Source organism: Erithacus rubecula (genome assembly GCF_903797595.1).
Source record: "Erithacus rubecula genome assembly, chromosome: 4".
NCBI lineage: Eukaryota > Metazoa > Chordata > Aves > Passeriformes > Muscicapidae > Erithacus > Erithacus rubecula.
This window is the reverse complement of record NC_136686.1, coordinates 33,961,058-33,979,969: the sequence shown is the minus strand read 5'-3', so window position 1 is coordinate 33,979,969 and position 18,912 is coordinate 33,961,058. Positions and strand designations below refer to the sequence as shown.

The window sequence follows — 18,912 nt, the reverse complement described above, 5'->3', positions numbered from 1 at the left end:
CCTCTCCTGCAGCATTTTGTAAAGCAATTGAACAGTCCCAGGCAGGAGACTTTCTGCAGAGGCCAAGGCAAGGAGTCGTGCAGGGCACAGCACCTGGAGAAACTGTTCCTCATGACATGGACTTGCACATCCATGTGCAGAGACATGGGAAACACTGCCTTTCTGGAGCTGGAGAGGGGAGGGGAGCCCTGGAAGCTGCAGGCAGGAAGAGCCTGAGTCGGGAAGAGCAAAGCAGGTAACAATCACACAACTATTTATGGCTCTTTTTCTTTGTGACAACCGCAGCCTTATAAGGGCAAGAGCCGGGGCAGAGCTGCGGAGGTGGAGCCTCCAGGGGCACTCCTGATGTTTGCTCCCAGGCTATCTGCCTTCCCAAGCCGCTGACCTTCTTCCCGGGAAAAACCCTGGGAACCCTTGCTGATTCCAGCTGTTCAAATTTCAAACTACAAAACGCCTCGGCTCCCCCCCCTCCTTCTCCCCAAACCTCCTACGAGCTGGAGCTGTGGTGAAGCAGGGATGTCTGCTTTTGTAATGTTGTGGGTATCAGGGAGCACTGGGTTGGAGAGTGCCCCCACAGCTGACGTGGGAAACATGTTCTCCTCTGGTTGTGACAGTACTGAGAACCAGAAGAAAAAAGAAAGAAAGAAAAAACAAACAACCCTCCCCATGGCCCCCCCAGCGTTGCTTGTTGGACACAAGCGAGTGTGTGAAAGGCTGCAGCTGGAAAATCTGGTGCACAAACTCAGTTGCAGATCCTTTTGCCCATGGATGTGCTTCAGAGCCCCCCCAGTAACTCTGGCTGAGCTTCCAACATGTCTGTTGGGTTCTTAAACGTTTCAGCCCTGTCCAATCCACCCAGCTGAACTATGCTGGAAATGGTTTGCAAATAAAACTGAACATAAACATGCTAAAAATGTCACTGTCATCAGATAAGGTTGCTATGCACATGAAATTCCTGACACGAGTTCATTAAACCAAGGACATGAAAAGTTAAGCCACAAGCATATGTTGCCTGGGATGGGGAGGAGGGTATGGTGAATGGGGATTCAGGCTGGAACTTTATTTTTTCAGCCTTCTACCAGCCCATAGCCATCACTCTAGTGTGACTCAATTTCTCCCAACAGGAGGGCAAAAAGAAAAAAGAAAAGTTACATCACCCACCTCCCTCTGTGAATGCTAATGGGATTTGGGAAGAAGCAGGAGGCAGGGGTTGGCCACTTGGGAGTTGTGGAAGGCAGGTTTTCCAGAGGGCAAAGGACACACTGAACAAAGCCAGGCCTCAGGAGCCTTCACCAAAAGCAAATTGTATTTAGCACTGTAAAAGGCAGTTATCTCTGTATTATGAGAGGAAACAGGCACTAAGAGCTTCCTCTCTGATATACTTCTCATAATTTGGGCTATTTCTGACTTGCAGAAATGCCTGGGCTAGATGCTCCTACATGGACTTACCAGTTCTCAGACACCCCAGTTTGCAGAAGTGCCACATGTAATGACCTTCCCTACCACCTACTGAGTTGTTATAGATCCCACATCACATATTTTAAGAGAGGGGCAGAAGCTGTGAGAGTGGTCTACAGATGGGAGTGATTTCAGGACCCACCTTTTATCTGCTTTCTCTTTCTCAAGAAGGAAGAGCTATACACCCTTTGCCCTGGGATGAGCAACATGGATTAGATTAACCTGCAAAGGTGGAACATCATGTTCTCCTCATGGGTCAGGGTTGGGGGTTGATGACTGTGAGAAGCCAACCAAAGTCTGAGCAGTCCCTGAAGGAGGATTGTTCCTCTCCCTCCTCTAATCTTCACACTCCCACTGCCAGTCTCAGATGACAGCCAGCTGATTCAGCTGGAAACAACCCTGAATCAAAAGAAAGACAGATGTTTCCAGTTTGATAATTTCCTTGGTACATTTGACTACATGCCTGCAACAGAGGTGCTGAATATGCACTGTCATGAGCAGCCAGACCCACAAGCTGATCAGAAACTATGATGGAATTAAAGTTCAGTAGAGGCCAGAAAGCCTCCTTTTCAGGAGTACTGTGAATGAATTGAATTCAGTTGTGTGGCTGGTCACAGGTGCTCTTATAGCATCCCACATGCAAGTGTTTGCAATCAGTATCTGAATTAAAGAATCTCTACTATCAAATACCACAGCATCATTTAGCATAAGAGGTTCTTTGGAGGTGTCCAGGTAAACCATCTGCTTGGAGCAGGACCAGCCTTAAAATTAGATTAGGGTGCTTAGGCCCATATCCAACTGGGATTTGAAACACTCAGAGGATGGCAAATCCACCATCTTGTCCTTCCACTGAGCACATCTGGCAATGTGGCTTTACTTTCCACATAGCCCCCATTTGGGTAGTAGAAGTCAGTGGTTACATAGTTCCCCTCATGAGCTTTCTTGTCCCTTTGCAAACCAGCCCAGCTCCCTCAGACCCTGCCCATGTGCCAGATGGTCCAGTTCCCTTGGGCAGCTCCATACTTCTGCCCTGGAGTTGCTCCAGTTTGTCCCTCTTGCAAATGTGAAGGATCATCCTGAAGCAGCCTGAGGAGGGAGAGCAAGTGTCTCTGCCTGCTTGTAGGAGCTCAGGTCTGTGAGTGTGAGTGTTGGGGTGTGCATGCACAGCACCACATTGTCCCTGTGCGTACACAGCGTCACAGGGCAGCTGTGCACCCGCCTCTCGGGTAAATATTGACTCAGAAGTTTAGGTCATAAAAATGGGTGCAAACTCACTCAAGGCCCTGGAGCTGTGGTGGGTTTTGTAAGCAGAGCTCTCCTGCAGGTATGCTTTGTAAATGCCATCCACGGTGAGTCCCAGGGACGTCTGTGTATGGTCCTCCTGCAGCAGCTCTGCACATTAGCAGGCACAGATCCTCCTTCCCACTATTGTGGAAGAAGATGTTTACAGTCAGGTTTAAACCTGGTCTGGTAGCTTCTTGATTACTCACTTCTCAGCTATTACTCTGCTTCAGTAACTCTGAAGCTCAGGGAGACGGGGTGTATCAGGCAGTAGCCAGGTTTGGAAGACAACAAAAATAATTTTCTGCTCTGGTGATGTTGCCAGAGGGCAACACATCACTGCTGTGATGTCACTAGCATGAGACACTGCCTTCAGAGCATAAAACAGAACACCCATTACTCAGGGACCAGCAGGTGTTTTCAAAGGAGACAAGTCAAAAGGGATACCTCAAAACTTTTACTTGCTTGCTGTCTTGGAGATATGGTAGGAAAAATGCTGGGTGACTGTGAATCAGCAGTGCCTTTTGAAATATTAGGATTGTGGCTTAATGAGCAATCCCTCTGGTGTCTTCATAAGTCTTGTGGTGTTGGTGGACTGGGCAGGGTAGAGCCAAGGCTGGGCCAGTGACTGCCCCGAGCTACAGAGGCAGCAGCAGCAGAAGAAAGACCTGAGGGGGTGGTTCTCAGCTGGCCACATCCACTCCTCATTTTACTGCAAGAGCTGCATCAAGCCTCTGTCATATGGAGCTTTGGTGCTGCAGCCAAGGGTGCTTGGATGCCTAACACAGAAGGAAAAGGGGTGTTGGTTAAAGAGCTCCTTGGTGTTAATCTCCAAGCTGGAGCTGTAGTCTTGAAAAGAGGAGGAAATGAAGCAGTGTAGTTTGCTATGGGGAATGGAGATGTAAATCTGGGTTAACATAGGGTGAGGTGCTCAAAGGTGTGACCCAATCAGACTCAGGCAAGGTTTGTTGCCCAGCTATAGAAAATTATTACAGAAATGCAATAAAACAAGGTTTTACTACAAGTCAAGGGCAAGAATCACCAGCTGTTTATGTCACCCAGCTCCCTTTATTCTGAAACAATTTAGGTGCCACTGCTTAGGTGGTATGAGGAAAAGATATTCAGGTCAGGTTTGAAAGGCAGAATTTGTTCCAGGGATCAACATCTCCTTTTGAGACCCTTTTGTAAATCCTGATAGCAAAACAGAGAGGGGAAAATACAAACTCAGCTGATCTTCCCTATCAGCTCCACATCTGGATCCACAGGATGCAGCTGGGATTCCCTGGGTTGTGTTGAGACAAGAAGCTGTGTCTGCACCAACAGCCCTGCTGGATATAGGTTAGAAGGCCCAAAATACGTGCACAGTCACCACGATCCATGGGACCTTGCTCTCTGCCCAGGGCAGGGTGGCCAGTCCCGCCCAGCTTGGCAGCCTGGAGAACCTCACCAAGGCTTATCTGGTTCTGTGCCCTCCTCCCTCCCCAGAGGTACCCCCAAGGCCAGGTTTTCCTGCTTCACCCCAAAGGCTTATTTTTCTTATTTTAAAACAAACAGAGTTGTGTCTGTTTTGGTTTCTAGAAGAAGGTTAGAGGGAGGTCAGAGCTGACATCTGGGCTGGAGATAACATTCCCGTCTAATTAGCAAGTCCTGGATAATGAGGGCCTTCCTGTCCCATCCCCCTGCCCTGATGTGAGGAAGGACAGCCAGCAAAGGCTGGTGCAGAAATGGGGCAAGAGAACACCCTGTAGGGCAGCATTTCATCTTCTAGTGTCCCCAGCCCAAGCTTGTGGGCTGCTGATAGGTGCCCGTGGGTGATGGCTAGAGGCTGCTCCTCCTTCATCTTTATGAGGACACCATCTGCAGGTGCTCAGCCTCTGCACTCTTTCCAAGGCACTGGCCATGGCTTTCCAAAGTGCCAATGGTGCTGCCATTCACCCTCCCTGCAAAACAGGGTTTATGGATTTAGACACTCTGAGTGCTACCTGTGCTGCTGTGTGTGGCAAGAGAAGACACTGGGAAACACAATATTGGTGGGAGGCAGATGAGATGAGATGAGGAGAGCGAGGCTCCTGAAGCATGGCTGGGCTGTGTGCTGCCTTCCTGTCAGCCTAGGGAGCTGTGCACTGGCAGTTCCATCCCTGCTCTGGGGAACTGGGTCATTTATCAGGGCACTGCAGCCCGCCGGGCTGACACGGTGCAGCTGTTTGTGCACAGCAGTCCCACGGAGAGGAAGCGGCCACGGCCGGAGCCAGCTTTGGCTGGGACGCTGGGCTGGGGGGCAAAGGGACAAAGTGCTGGGCACAGGAGACCCGGTTTGTGAGGCTCTGCAAGAGACACAGACATATTGTAGACATAGCCTGCTGCAGCAGGCCAGGGAGATGCTGGAATAAGGGCTGACTCAGCTGGGACAGAGGCTCCCTGGCTGAATCACCCGAGTGCTGTGCATTCCCTGCAGCTCCCCCACTGTGAGCTGCCGGCCTTTTGCAAAACCCTGGGAGATTACAGGCACAGGCAAGCGTGGCCAGGGGCTGAACTGCAGCCAGGCACTCTCCAGGTGAGATTACAACAGCGGGTGCATCCAGTCCATGGAAAACCCCGGCTGACACCCCTTAGCAGAGCCAGTGACACACCAGCCTCTGTGCCTCGTCAGCTCCATGGCAGAGGGATTTGCTGCCAGCAGCCTCAGATTCCACCCTCAACGGAAATGCCACAGCCTGTTGATTCCTTGGAGGGGACGTGACCATCATTCCTGGCCTCAGTATAAACCCCAGGGAGGGAAGGAAAAAGGAGGCAGGAAAACAGGGCTTGGGATATAACAGTGGCAGAACTTAGCCACTGTGACCCCAGCTGCAAGCTGGAGAAATGAAGCTGGGAACAGTGCCCTTGGGTCAGTCATGTGCTGCTGGCCACGACAGACTGGACACAATGTCACAGGGAGGCACAGCACTGTGGGGGAGCAGCAGAACAGGGAGATGACAGCAGCCTGAGGAGTCTTCTTGCAGACATGGCCACATGCTGCCAGTTTCTGTGCCACAGGCTCCAGTAAGACCAGCAGTGATGGGCCCCTTGTGTTCCTGCATCCTTTCATCTCAAGGATGCTGCTCTGCCTTCATGTGCAATGCCAGACAGATTAAGAAAACCCCAAATGTGCTTCCTCCTGTGAGTTGCCAAAAAACTGAGAACAGAACTTGATCCCAAGGCCAGGGAAAGGGGAACGAGAACTAAATAGGGTTCAGACAGGTACAAGGGGGTTGGAGTGTGGGCAACTGCACAGTTTAGCATGAGAAATGCAGTGGTAGGTGCGACAGCAGCAACCTTTAATCTTGCCTGAGCTCTATGAAAAGTTTCTGTGCTCCTGCCAGGATTTAGGATGAAGCCCATGGGACCCGGCCTGGCTGGGAAGGGGAAGCTGGATCTCCTCAGGTAGTGAGCTAAGCTGAAATAGCTAGACTGAAGGATCTGCCCCTTGAGAGCAGACCTGGCAAGCAAGAGAGAAGAATGCAGGGGCTTTGTCTTGTAGCTTCCTGCCAAGAACTGGCACAGCTGTAAACATGAGTGCCGAACAATAAGGTCTCCTGTCCCAGCAGCTGCTAAAGCTGTCACCTGGGAAGCTTCCTGCAATCAGCCAGTGGCAGGACAAAAAAGAGATCCCACATGCTTTCCTGCAATTTGTCATATGTCTGATCTCTGTTCTACTCAGTGCCCATCATCCTCCCTTCCTCCAGAGCCATCTCACGCTCCAACAGGAGGATGTGATTATGAAGACCAACCTCTGGTGCAGAGCAGGCTCATTGTTCAGCCTTGCTTCTCCAAGCAGCAAGAAGTGCTTCTCTCTGTGACTTCTGAGTCACCCTTATAGCCTCTCCTCAGAAAGTATTTCCCTTGGGCTGGTTCTGCAGGCACTGGGTGGATTTCCCCAGTGCCTCAGAGATCCACAGTCCTCTGCAGATCCTCCCTGCCTGCCACGTGTTGAAGCTCCAGGGCTTACGGTGACCAGAGTTGGCAGGACACCACCACTGGCTTCTTTTTCAGACCACTGCACCTTTCCAAGGCGCTAATCTCTGGGTCTGAACAGTGCCATGCTGGATCTCTCCTCACGGGTAAGTATTTTTAGAAAGTTTGAGCTCAGACTATGCAGTCACTTCTGAGCTATGCCAGGATGAAAAGAAAACAACCACTTCTCCCTGAACAATACCAGCACAGAACAAAAAGCCACTGTAAATGAGGTTTTTCGGCATCGCTCAAAACTAGCCAAGCTTTGAAAGACGAAACTTGCAGTCAAAAAAAAAAAAAAAAAAAAGGTTCCTAGTGAACAAGTGAACAGAAAGGGCTTTGACAGTTTACTTAAAAAACTGGATTAAAGCAAAACGATGTTATATAAATACCAGCAGGCGTGCTGGAGCTTGCAGCACTCCATCTCCATCCTGGGTGCTGCGACAGCCAGACCCAGGGCTGGGGTTGTTACCTGCTGCTGCCTGTGCCACGGCCCCGAGGTGAAGGCACCTGCAGGGAAAGGAGCTGTGCACTCCCTGTGGGGAAGTTATTGCCTTGGAGGGAGCAGCCCCAGGGGATGCAGCTCCTCTCCTTCCCGAGGCCATGAACCTCCATGAGCAGAGCCCGCCGGGACAAACACCCTCTCACTGACAACAGCATGGAGGAGCTGCAGCCACGCGGGTCACCAGAGGTCACCCCCTCTGGAAAACACCAAAATCCCTGGTGCATGTTGTACCCCCTGGATGACTTGAAGTCAGTATTTCTGAGGACTCTCACTGCAAAAATTTCCTGTTTTTCAGGAAATTGCTCAACCACTTGTCCATTTGTAAGAGAGATGGGGCCAGGGCGCCTTTAGCAGCAGAGCGAAGAGAAGCGTGGAGAGGCTGAGAAGGGTACAGAGCTCAGCCTTGACTTGGGTGGGGGGAGCCAGCAGGATGGCTCCTGTCTTTTTCTATCAACAGCTGCAGCTGCTGGGGACATCTGAGAGTCACAGAAACTCCTGGCACTCTCCAGATCAGAGAACAAAAGCATGGGAATAGATAAACATATATTTATATACATATACACCTGTAGGGACTTTATTTCACGGGCCTTATTTCATACAGGCCATGGAGAAAAATCATCAATTTTAGTGCATTTTTATTGTGACTTTTGGATCATAAGAACCTAGGAAGTCAATGTGAGGTGGGAAGTTAGGTGCTGCCCTCTTGCATGCAGCTTTCAGTTGTCCTCCACCCTCAGGACATGAGCAGCTCCTCTGGCCTCTCCTTGTAGGATGTTTCCCTGTCTCACTACCCACCCTTGGGCAAGGAAGCCCTTGCCATTAGGAAGGGAGCCATAGGGTTTCTCCTCACTCCATTCCCACTGGGATGTGGGCAGATGCATTTTCAATCTCTCCCTGTAGGCCTCTCGTTTTCACCCATTTTATCTTATCTTTTTATTGACTAGACGATTGCAGTTGCTGTTACTCTTTAACTTGCAGGAAACTCACAGCAAACACTTGCCACCATTTGGCAGTAATTTTAAACAAGACAGAGTTTAACACGGCTAACAGCCTTCCAGGGTTGGAGAATTTAAGTGCTGATTCTGTCTGAATCCTGTAATTACTTGGATGAGAAAAAGGAGGTGTGTGAGGGGAAGCTCAAAGTGATTAACAAACTGTTTGGGCCAACAGCCTGGCTGGGCTGGTGCAAGGTCCTGCCTTAGGCAGTGGGGGCCATTTCCCTGTTGACATGGAGCTGGTCTTTGTTTTCTTCTTTGCACAGGAGGAATTGTATTTGTTGATAAAGCAAAGGATTTACTGGCCAGGCTGCCAAGGTCAGACCTCACTGGAAACAAACTGGCCCGAACTATCCCCTTCAAAGGAACACATATACACAGCCCACTGTGTGGTGCAAGCCAAGACCCCTGAGTTTTCCATCCTCTACCAGCCCTTGAAGCTGTTCCTGGCATAGCACCTCCAGTAGAAAAGACAGCAAAGCCCTTTCTTCCCTCCTTGCAGATACTCACTATGAGCCAGAGCAGCTGGAGATTAACTCAGAAGTTCAGCAGGCAGGCACAAACATTTTGGGGAAAGGAGCAGCTGTGTTAGGGCTTGATGCAAGTGCAAAGCCAAGAGAAAGGAATGGAAAACCTCTGCTTGCCTGGAATCAGGCGCCTTGGACAAGACTGCAAGGACAGAGGCACTGTGCCTGACCCTTGGGGGAACCTTGGAATTGGGTTCAAAACATGCATGGGGAAGAGAAGTGGGCTTAGCTGAGCATTGCTCCCCTTGGGAAGGCACTGGCTGCCATGTCCTCTTAAAATAGAAACAAGGAACATTAAGAGCTGAGAAAGCTACTGTAATAGACAGGCTTGGGTGGAGAGAGCAAATGCTGGACACATCAGAGGAGGATTCAATGTGCTTAACTCTGAAAGAGAAAACAAACTGTATCCTCACTAGAGAGAGGAAACATTTTCACAGCTGACATGGAAAAAACAGCTACTGCTGAGGAGTTACCTATTGCTTCAGCTCCCTTCAGTCGGGAAAGACCAACATCACATTCAGGTGGCATGAAAACTGCTGTGTAACCCCTCTTTAACCACAACATAAATACACTGCTGGCACTGCTTCCTACTTGCACCTCCTGTTATTAACACCCCTGTGGGAATCCCTGAAGCCTTCCCCAGCAGTTGGCCAACAGGGAGCTGACTTAAAAACCTGGCACAGAAAATATCCTTTTGCTCTGAGGTCTGTCCTGTGGTGGAAACCTTGCAAAGTGCTTGAGGAATCTCAAGCTGTCTCCAAAACCTCCTCCTACTGTCCACCTGTTACACTGTTTTGAAGGATTCCCACAGGGCCCCACGTACGTGGGTCTTCAGCATTTATCTCAAAGAAACAGTTGTGGCTTTCACATAATGCACCCTAAAATGTGCTGGCACTTTAACAGCTAAGAGATACTTTAACTCTGCTTTTCCTTAGAAGGAAGCAATCAAATAACTATTTTATACTGCCCCTTAATTACACAATGCAAAGTCACTGTGTTTTTTCCTGTTCTGTAGGATGGTAAGGCAAGAAAGTTGATTATTGTCGGGTATGTGACGCTGTTCCCCGACTTTTCCTGCCTGTGCAGGAAAATGGAGAGTCTTTACTAGAAGTGTTTACTGAGCAGGAACACCGAAGCTGCAGGGGAAATTGCCCACCCTGAAACCCGAAGAGGCAGGAGCAGCAGAGCCTCTGTGATCTCTGGAATGAAATGCAACACTGGTTTTTATTGATCGTAACTGACCAGCAGTCCTTACCAGATTTCATCCAAGTGACATCACCTCCAGCAGCCTGCCAGCGGTGACATCAGCCCAGCCCAATGGGAGGCACCCACCTCAGGGGAACAGAACCACCTTGTGCTGTGGCCCAGGCTCCAGGGTGACAGAAGCAGGTGGGAGCAGTGATGTCAGCCAGCAGCACTGCAGTTACAGCAGGACTTGGATCACCACTCCCCTGGCTCCTTCAAAGGTCATAAATTGTTATGCAGAGGTGCAGAAAAAAAAATTACCTGGCTGCTTATATGCCAGGGAGGTGAAATGGAGTAAAGCCAAAGCAGATTTAGGAGTGACTGAAGGAAACAGAAGCTGTGGCAAAAAAAAAAAAAAAAAAAGCAGCAGCAGCTTGTACATGGTTATTAAGCACTTACAATGTTCTCATGCAGCTTAGATAAGCAAGCTGGAATTAAACAGTACAATAGTCATCAGTGCTGGTGCTGTACTCTGCCTGCAAGCATAGGAGGAGGCTGGGAGCACTCAGAAGACAGGAAACAGGTGTATGTGAGGAGGAGGAGGAGGAGATTGGAAGGGCTGAAGGCTGCTCAGATAGAAGCCCACAACTGGCACCCTTAGTCCAAAGGTCAGTGCAATTGAAGTTACAAGGCTGCCTTCTGGCAGGGCTCACCTGTGTGAGCACATTTAATTATTCACAACAGAGTGAGGGAGGCTCTCAGGCTCCATAGACAGGGGAGGGGTGACAAAAGCACAGTGGGGAGCGAGCACAGCTCAGGTTCCTTGAGTGCAATGAGCAGCTGCTCATCTGTGCATGAGAGGTGAGTGCTCCCTCTGGCCCTCTGGATCCAGCAGCACACAAAGGGGGTTCTACAGGCAGCACTGAAAGCCCCACGGAAGGAACCCCCTGTTTTGTTTTTCAGAAAATTACCTTTTAGTAGGGATCAAGTCATAACCTGTACTTTCCCAACCCATCATTAGAAACTGTGCTGTTGATATTCCCAACTCCCCTCTCTGGACAGATTTGTAAGAATCAAGTTTTATTCTCCTGGCTAGACAGCAGGGACTGATAAAAGTTCTCTACTGCAGACATAAAAAAGGAGATCCATAAAATATTTCTCCCTATTTTCTCTTACAAAATTATGATGGGAGCCCATGGATTTGTGGAGGAGTTGTACCTGTCCAAGTAACACAAGGACAGAGGAAGAAAGAGACAGGTTTCACATACAAGGCAGAGGCATTCTCAGCTTTAAACAAACCCACCCAGGGCAGGTATGTACCATCATCTTGCAGGGAGCAGCTGCCCTCTCCTCTGGGCTATCAGATGTGAGGCAAAGACAAAAACATTCCTCCTCTTAGTTCAGCAGCAGCAGCTCTGCACGTCAGCTCTTGGCTGATAAATACAGGCTCCTAATTCCAGCCACATTCCCCGTTTTGAGAATAAGCAGCCCTGCTTCTCAGTGCCCTTTACAACTACTGCTGCTCATGAGAAGGGGGAGAAGGAGGGAAGGGTTACATTTTCCATCTCCTAAAAACACCAAAACAGAAGAAACCCCCGGGTTGTACAGGGCAGGCAATTGACCTGCCCTCAGCTCTCCTAGGCAAGGAATGCACAACATGGACGTGTCCAGAGGCAGAGGTACAGCCACCCTTTTACTTCAGGCTCCAATGAGTTTCTTGAGGAATGCCTCCAGCTGATCCTCGTCCTTTACGCCCACAAATTTATCCACCACATCTCCGTTCTTCATAGCCAGCACAGTTGGCACTGCTGACACCTGGGGCAAGAGAAACAGGGAGACAGGTGAGCAAAGCCTGCACCTGGTTCCCCAATGGAAATCTAAGGAATTGGCTACAAAGGGGCTGAGTGTGCACTGCTCTAGGGTAAGATGTCCACTCATAAAACAGGCCAGCTGAGCTCCTGGTTCCCCCTCTCTGAACTGACTTACACCACCCTGCTCAAGTCAAGGCTGAGCTGCTTCTTGATTTTAAGTAAGACCCAAATATTTAAAGAGAAAACCACAGCTAATACAAAAACCATCTCCAGTACAAATACTTCTTCTCCTTCCCTTTTATCCTATCATGAATACATCTAGGAGACATCTCAGGCATAATGACCTTTGAATATTTTATGGCCAGAACTGCATCAGATTTGGACCTGTGTTTTTCTCCAGACAGGACTGGAGCTCTAATCCTAACCCACCCCACCATTGCAAAGGCAGATTTCCTGCTCCATCGTATTATGGCAATGCCAATACCCTCCAAGCCTTCTTCCTTTCCCACTTCTGTTTTCAGTGGTTTATCTGGTCACAAACCAGTGGTTGTTCACTGCAGATGCCTGACAATTAGGTAAGAAGTGAAAAAGTCCCTCTGACCAGAGCTAGCAGGCAGCTGTGCTGTTCTGGGCTCTGCTTTTTTAGCTCAGAACAAAGTTTTCTGGGAATTATCCAAGAGAACAGCGTTGGAAATGACAATATTCCCTATGGACTTGCTGGCTGACTGGTGACAGCAGAGACCCTAGGGACATGACTGAAAGAAGGAACAACCAGAGCTTGGAGACCTGCAGCAATGGAAGATCTGATCACATTTCTGACCCCACAGCTTTGATGCCTTTATCTCTGCAAAGTCTCTCCCAAAAACACATCCTGTCCTTATCTTGCCTGCTGACTCTCCTCCAGCCTGCAGGGCCTTCCCATGTGCACTGCCAGCCCTGCTGCCAACAAAGATCTGCAAATCCCTCTGGAAACCCACCAGAAGGCTGGCTTTTCTCCCAGTGGGAGCCTGAGATGAAAGGGCCATTTTGTCTTCCCTTCCCACCCAGTCCCAGCTGGGCAGTCCAGAGTGGCTCCCCACAGAGTCCTTCAGGGCTCTGCAGTCTCATCTGAAGGGATGGGAGCGTCGGGGCTGCTCAAGGCACAATCTTCAGCTCCTCCTAGTGACTGCAGGGAGCAGATCCAGAGGGCCTGGGCCCCAACACTGCCAGTGGTGCCAACACATTCCCTTGTGATTTTAGGAGAGAGAAAGGATGCACTGCATTCAGCTGCTCCCTGCCCGAGAAGGACAAACCTTCACTGAGCCTCCCTCTGGTTTGCACAGCGGGTTAATATCGAGCAAAGTTGCTCCAGTTCCATCCAAAAACAACAAGAGCTGCTTCTATTAGGGACAGTGTAAGGAACAGGCAACTCTTGGAAGCTTTACAGAGAAGCAGCCAACATCATGTTGCCAGGCCCTGCAGGCTGACCAGCACACCCACGAGCTTCACAGCCTTGATTCCTCTGTCTCTTTCCCTCTTCATGCTGATGAGCAAATCTCAAGAAAGTGTGGAAGGTCTGGGGCTGGTGCTGCACAGCCAGATGAGAACTGGGGGCACAGAGCAACTTTCCTCTGCTCAGAAAACAAAATGTTTTTGTCAGCTTCCTTCCTGCCAGCTGCAGCAAGGGCAGCCTGTTAATGGAGCACATACTTTGTTTTGCTGGTTGAGAAGCAAATGTCATGGGAATTTCTAGAATGCAAAGCTGAGGGCACTTTTTCTTTTTTTGGGTCCCATCTGCACTGAACCTAAACAAACTTTCCTCCTCTCTGAAGAGCATTTCTGCAGAAAAAATCAGTCTGCTTTTGATTAGTGTTGACCACACAGATAAATAAACATCGCCATCCAGGTTATTCCTGGCAGCAACTGTACCAAGGGAATTCTCCCATCTGAAACTTTCATACAAGCTCAGATGCCACACAACAGAGCAGAGGGAAGGATTTCACCCAGGCCTCTGAGTGAGGAGGTAACAAGAAGGAGCTCCACTGATGAATGACCATCTCTGTACCAGCAGCTCTCCTGAGCTGCCCACCCACAGTGTCCAGAGAAGGGGCTGCCCTTTCCCACTCACCACACACAGAGGCAACTGGCCAAGGCAAGAGATGAATCTAAAGAATTTTAAGAGACTGCAGATAAACAAAAGTATTTCTTCTCCCTTTCTGCTCTTGAGGCGAGAGGTCAGGAGCTGGCTGGAGCAGTGGAGAAAGGCCACAACCAGAGATGAAAGGTATTAGGTAAAATGGGGAGTCCCCAGAGAAAGCACTTTTGTGCTGGGCATAACAGGACAGGGAAGGGCACTGGGGACATTGCTAGCTGCAGGAAATGCATCCGTGCTTTGTGCTAAGCTGGGGTGGCTGAGAGCCAAGGGAAGACAGCAGCTTGTATAAAGGAATGTGCCAGCATTCCTCAGCTCTTCCAGGGGGTCTCCCCCTCCCTTGGCCTCCCCCCGTGCCAAGGAGGCTGCTGAAGAGGACATTGTGCAAGCAGGCAGCAAGCTGGGGGCTGTGTGTGCGTGGGCAGGGGAATAAACATGGATGGAGTGACACTTCCTGGCAGCTAGAGGAGTTGTGGGGATGGCATGGACACTAAAAACTCCTAAAGACTTCCTCAGTGTGAGACATCTGATCCCCTGTGGAGTGGCTTTAAAACAAATATTTTCCAATCCCACCTCTGGTTCTCCTGATCTCTCACAAACATCCTATTTGGTCCCTCTTTGATCTCAACTTGGTGCTTTCCCATCAGCCCTAACATTTCTCCTTACATGGCAACTTCCCAGAAGATAAAGTACAACCAAGCACATGCTCAGCACATGAACCAAGTCTGCCTCAGAAAGGATGCTCCAAACTACGAAGATCTGAGCAGAAAATTCTCCTATCCTCCTACCTGTTTGCAGCTTTGGTACTTGCAGACTGTCTAGGGATGGTGTTTTAGCCACAGGGATAATGGCCAAGACAAGACACACACACATCACTCCAAAAGTGGAGGAGGGCCTCTTGCGAAACAAAAACTTTGTCATTTTTGTTTATAAGATTCCAGAATGAAGTGCTAGAAGCTGACCCTTCCCTGCAGCCTCAGTCCTACCTGCACACAAACACACACAGCAGGCAGTGCTCCCTCAGCACCCGTGGGGAGAGGCCACGCAGCATGTTGTCAAACCTGCACAACTCAGGACTTTCAGCCTCTTTTCACAGACCTTTCTCTGCATGCACATGCCCTGCTTGTCGTTTTCCACTCATCTGAGATTATCCTCTTGTAATCCCAGCTAATTCTATCTACTGGAAGGCTTGGAACAATGCACGAGTTGAGCTAATAATCTCTATTCTCTTCTCCTTAGCGTGGCTGCTACCGGAGCTTTCCCTGCATCTATTAGGATTTGCACACTTTTAGATCATCACTAAAACCACCTCACCCTCTTCAACTTCTCACCAGCACCCTCTGGGCTATGCAGCCTTTTGGGCTTGCAGCAGCCAGCCCTGCTCAGGAACCAGCAGCCATCATCCTTGGCCTGGGGTGTATCTGCCACACGCCTCCACCTGGGGAGAGCTGGAGAATCTCATGCTGAGCTTGTGGGAGCTGCAAGTCATGACTGTGGCCACCAGCTGTGTGGGCACACCACCACAGCACAGGCAGAAAGGTCTCCCTGGGGAAAGAGGGGGAGGGAACAAGCTGCTTCCACTTCTGTCTCCTTCTGGCTCGGCAGGGCATAGGAATGGAACACAGCATCTTCTCCAGGCTCAACAAAATGACAGCTTGCTCAGGAGATGGTTGACACTTTTCAGGGCAGCTTGAGGAGCCTGCTGTGCTAGTTGTCACCCTGGGAGCAGGACTTCATCTGCAGAGGGGGAGCAGATCCATCTGCGTGATACCCAAGTGAAAATGAAGCATTTTTCCCCATAAAATGTAACAGCAGGATGCCCCAACTCCATGGGAAGAGTGATTGTTTACAAGGAGAGGCAAGCAAACCCTCAGAGGAACTTTTGTGTTTCTTAAACACTATCTAATCACTGAGAGAGAGGACAAATGAATGAATCATGTAAACGAAAGCCATGGCCTCCTCCAGTCATTCCACTCCTTCCTGGGAGACAGTCAGCACAGAGAACACACCCAGCAGTAATGTCACATACCAGTGTAAGTACCAAGGTCCTCTCCTTTCAAGAGCAGGACACAAGCTCCTGTTGTTTATGTGTTTTTTCTGACCTGGCTTCTGCCTGTCCAAACAAAACTCACTGTGTCTCCTTGTGCTGCCGCTTAAGGATGGGGACATTATGACCTAGCTAGTGATCCTGAACAAGGACAGGAAAGAGAAGGCAGGCTGGTTGCACAAAGAACCACATACCACAGAAGAGTGGGGACTGTAACTTCATATTCTTGCCCTGCACCTGAGCAGCCCCAGCTGGCAGCAAAATGCTGTGTGTGGTCTAGGCTCCCCAAGGCCAGGGAAGTGTTTACACTGAAAGACACCTGCAAGGCCTAGAGGACACCTCCCTGCAGAATTAGAGCTGGGGATGCTGGGCATGACCAGCAAAGTTGGAGCAGAGACAAGCAGCAAAATCCACCTACTGACAAGTGACCCAATGGATCAGGCACATGTAGGCTCTGGGCTTCCCCTCCCCTCCAACACTGCTGCTGTGCAGGCACAGCTCTCCTCAGGGAGGCACCTCTGCACTGCCAGCTAAAGAAAGTCTGTGCTCTTCCCCCTCCTACCTCGTACTCAATAGCAAGGTCTGTGTGATCATCAATGTCCACTTTGGCCATCAGCACCTTCCCCTCCAGTTTGGCCACCAGCTTCTCTAGCCTGGGGCCTAGGATCTTGCAGGGACCACACCACCTGATGGAGCAAGAAAAGAAAGGGGAGATTAGAAGAGGCAGGTACAGCCATGGAAGACATACTGGTACACCAGTGCCTTCACCACCACTGCTATTCCTCTCAAGAGCCAGCCTGGAAATACAATTCCAGAACCATGGCTCAGAAAAACACTTCTCTCACAAAGAAGCTGTCAAAGGTTAAGGAAGCTCTGTATCTGGTTTCAGGCTTCAATTAATAGCCCTCTCCTCCATGGATGATCCCAGCCAATGCTCACTTTGGTTTGTCAGTTGGTTTATTTATAGCAGAAGATTTTTGGCTGTTTTGTGTTCTGTTTGCCCCAAATCAGCTCTAACAGGCTCACACAACAGTAGTGGAAGACTATGAAAAACACAAAGACAATCAGTACTGTTAATAGAGCAGATAAAATCTAGGAATATTTTTACTGGCAGGTGGATGACAGTATTTTTATGGATGACAATTGCTGTCATTGGTGTCACAGGGCTGTTATTAACACATAAAGGCATTCACTATAAACAGCCTCAAAAACACACAGCTTTAAGAAACATGGAATGATACACCTTAACAATGCATAGCTCTGCATAGCAAGTGCAGAAGTCTCCATGGCTGTTAACAAACTAAGACAACGTTTCATCTATGAAGCCAAATATGGCAGATATCAGAGTTTTTTCCCGAGGCATCTTTTGTAGGATGATGCAACAGTGGGGCTGGGGTGGCACCTGAAAGGTGCAGCTGTGCCACCCTGGGGAATGTCTTCCTGGCATTCCTGTGTGACACTGCTGCAGGGTGTGGCTGTGAGGGGAATCTTCATGGATTGAGCCTGACAGGCAGAAGCATCTTTCAACACCGGACTCCAGAGCTTGGGAAGCCCTCAGGCATGCTCCTCCATGGTGTGCCAGGAGTGCCACTACATCAGGGAAGCCACAGGGACACACCTGCACGGGTGACGGCGGAGAGGGGTGCAAGAGCCACGGGTGGTACTTACTGTGCGTGGAAGTCCACCACAATGGGCTTGGGGCTGTTCACCACCCGGTCCTGGAAGTCGCTGCCATCCTGCACGTTGAAAGTGTTCCTGCGGCCAGCCGAGGTGCCAAAGGCCCTTCCGTGGGGTGCCAGCAGCCCCCGCGTGGGGAGGGAGAGCAGCCGCTGGAGCGCCAGCCTCTGGGCCATCTGTGGGGAGAGCGGTGGGTGGGCTGGGTGCACCCCATGGCTGGTGCCGCTGCTGCAGCGCCCCGATCCGAGCCCCTGGGCAGGACAGCCCCAGGCGTCCAGGGGAGACGCTTATGGGATGACATGGGTGTGCTTGCCGCCCCTGTGCCCTCTGCAGCTCCAGCCCCACAGCCGGACCCGCCTCCTGCCGGGAGACAGCGCCAGGCACAGGGTCCCCGTTCCCCTCAGCCCTGCAGGGCAGAGCTGTCCCCGCCCCCCGCTCCTCCCCACCCACAGGGCCGCGGGATTCCCGCTGCTCCGATACCGCGGGGCTCCTTCAGTTCATGTCCCAATAGGTGGCACAGGGCCCCCGGTCCCCAGCCCTGTGGGGGAGAGCAGCCCCATTCGCGGCGTCCCGCTGCTGCCCGAGCCCGAGGGCTCAGCCGGGAGGGCCACACTCGACCCGCCGGGCCCGCGCCCCGCCCGCACCTTCCCGGGCACCGAGGTGACCGCACACTCCGAACTTCCGCTCGCCGCCCCGCCCACCTGCGCCGATTGGCCGCCGCCGCCGGAAAGCTGCTACAAACGCCCCGACCGCCCTCCCATCCCATTGGCAGCCGCCCCGAGGATCGGGCACCTCTCACTGGCTGCCGTACCTGTCCTTTAGCCATTTCGCCCCGCCCCGAAGGGGTGGTGGGAGGCGTCACGTGGGGCAAACCCAGGCTGCTGATTGGCGGCGGAGCCCTCCAATGGGCGCAGCACGAGCCGTGGCGCGGGCCCGGCGGCGCCAGTTCCGTTCCCATTACCAGTACCGCTCCCGGCCGGCAGCTCTCCTCAGCTTGAGGCTACACAAACGCTTGCCTGGTTCATCCGCTTCTTTAAGCTCTCCTGGAAGCGCACAGTTCATCCGCCCGACAGCAATTAACCCCGTTCCACAACGTGCCCGCCCGGGCAGGGCACCGGGAGCTACCGGCACCCCTGCCCTCAGCGGTGACACGAACCAGCACGGCCCATGCCACCCTCTCCAGCTGCAGGTGAACAGGCACTGCCTTCCAGCAGCAGCACTGCTTGCATAGCCCTGTGTTCCCAAAGACAGCAAGAACTCCCATCACATCATTGACCTCTTCTGCTCCCCAGCCTCTGCAAG

General features: G+C 51.0%; 1 protein-coding gene across 3 annotated transcripts; it reads right to left on the bottom strand.

The window, feature by feature from the left end:
- Positions 1 to 8,336: 8,336 nt before the first annotated feature.
- Positions 8,337 to 18,408, bottom strand: TXN2 (thioredoxin 2). 3 transcript variants are annotated; one of them, XM_079305304.1, is made up of 4 exons: positions 18,255 to 18,408; positions 17,602 to 17,786; positions 16,496 to 16,619; positions 8,337 to 11,759 (listed from the first exon to the last, which is right to left on the bottom strand). In XM_079305304.1, the coding sequence occupies exons 2-4, from the start codon at positions 17,784 to 17,786 to the stop codon at positions 11,643 to 11,645; spliced, it is 426 nt and encodes a 141-aa protein (XP_079161430.1). In that variant the 5' UTR covers positions 18,255 to 18,408; the 3' UTR covers positions 8,337 to 11,642. The 3 variants fall into 3 exon arrangements, with proteins under 3 accessions (XP_079161430.1, XP_079161431.1, XP_079161432.1); XM_079305305.1 differs by having other exon boundaries at positions 18,091 to 18,263; XM_079305306.1 differs by lacking the exon at positions 18,255 to 18,408 and adding an exon at positions 18,061 to 18,226.
- Positions 18,409 to 18,912: the final 504 nt, after the last annotated feature.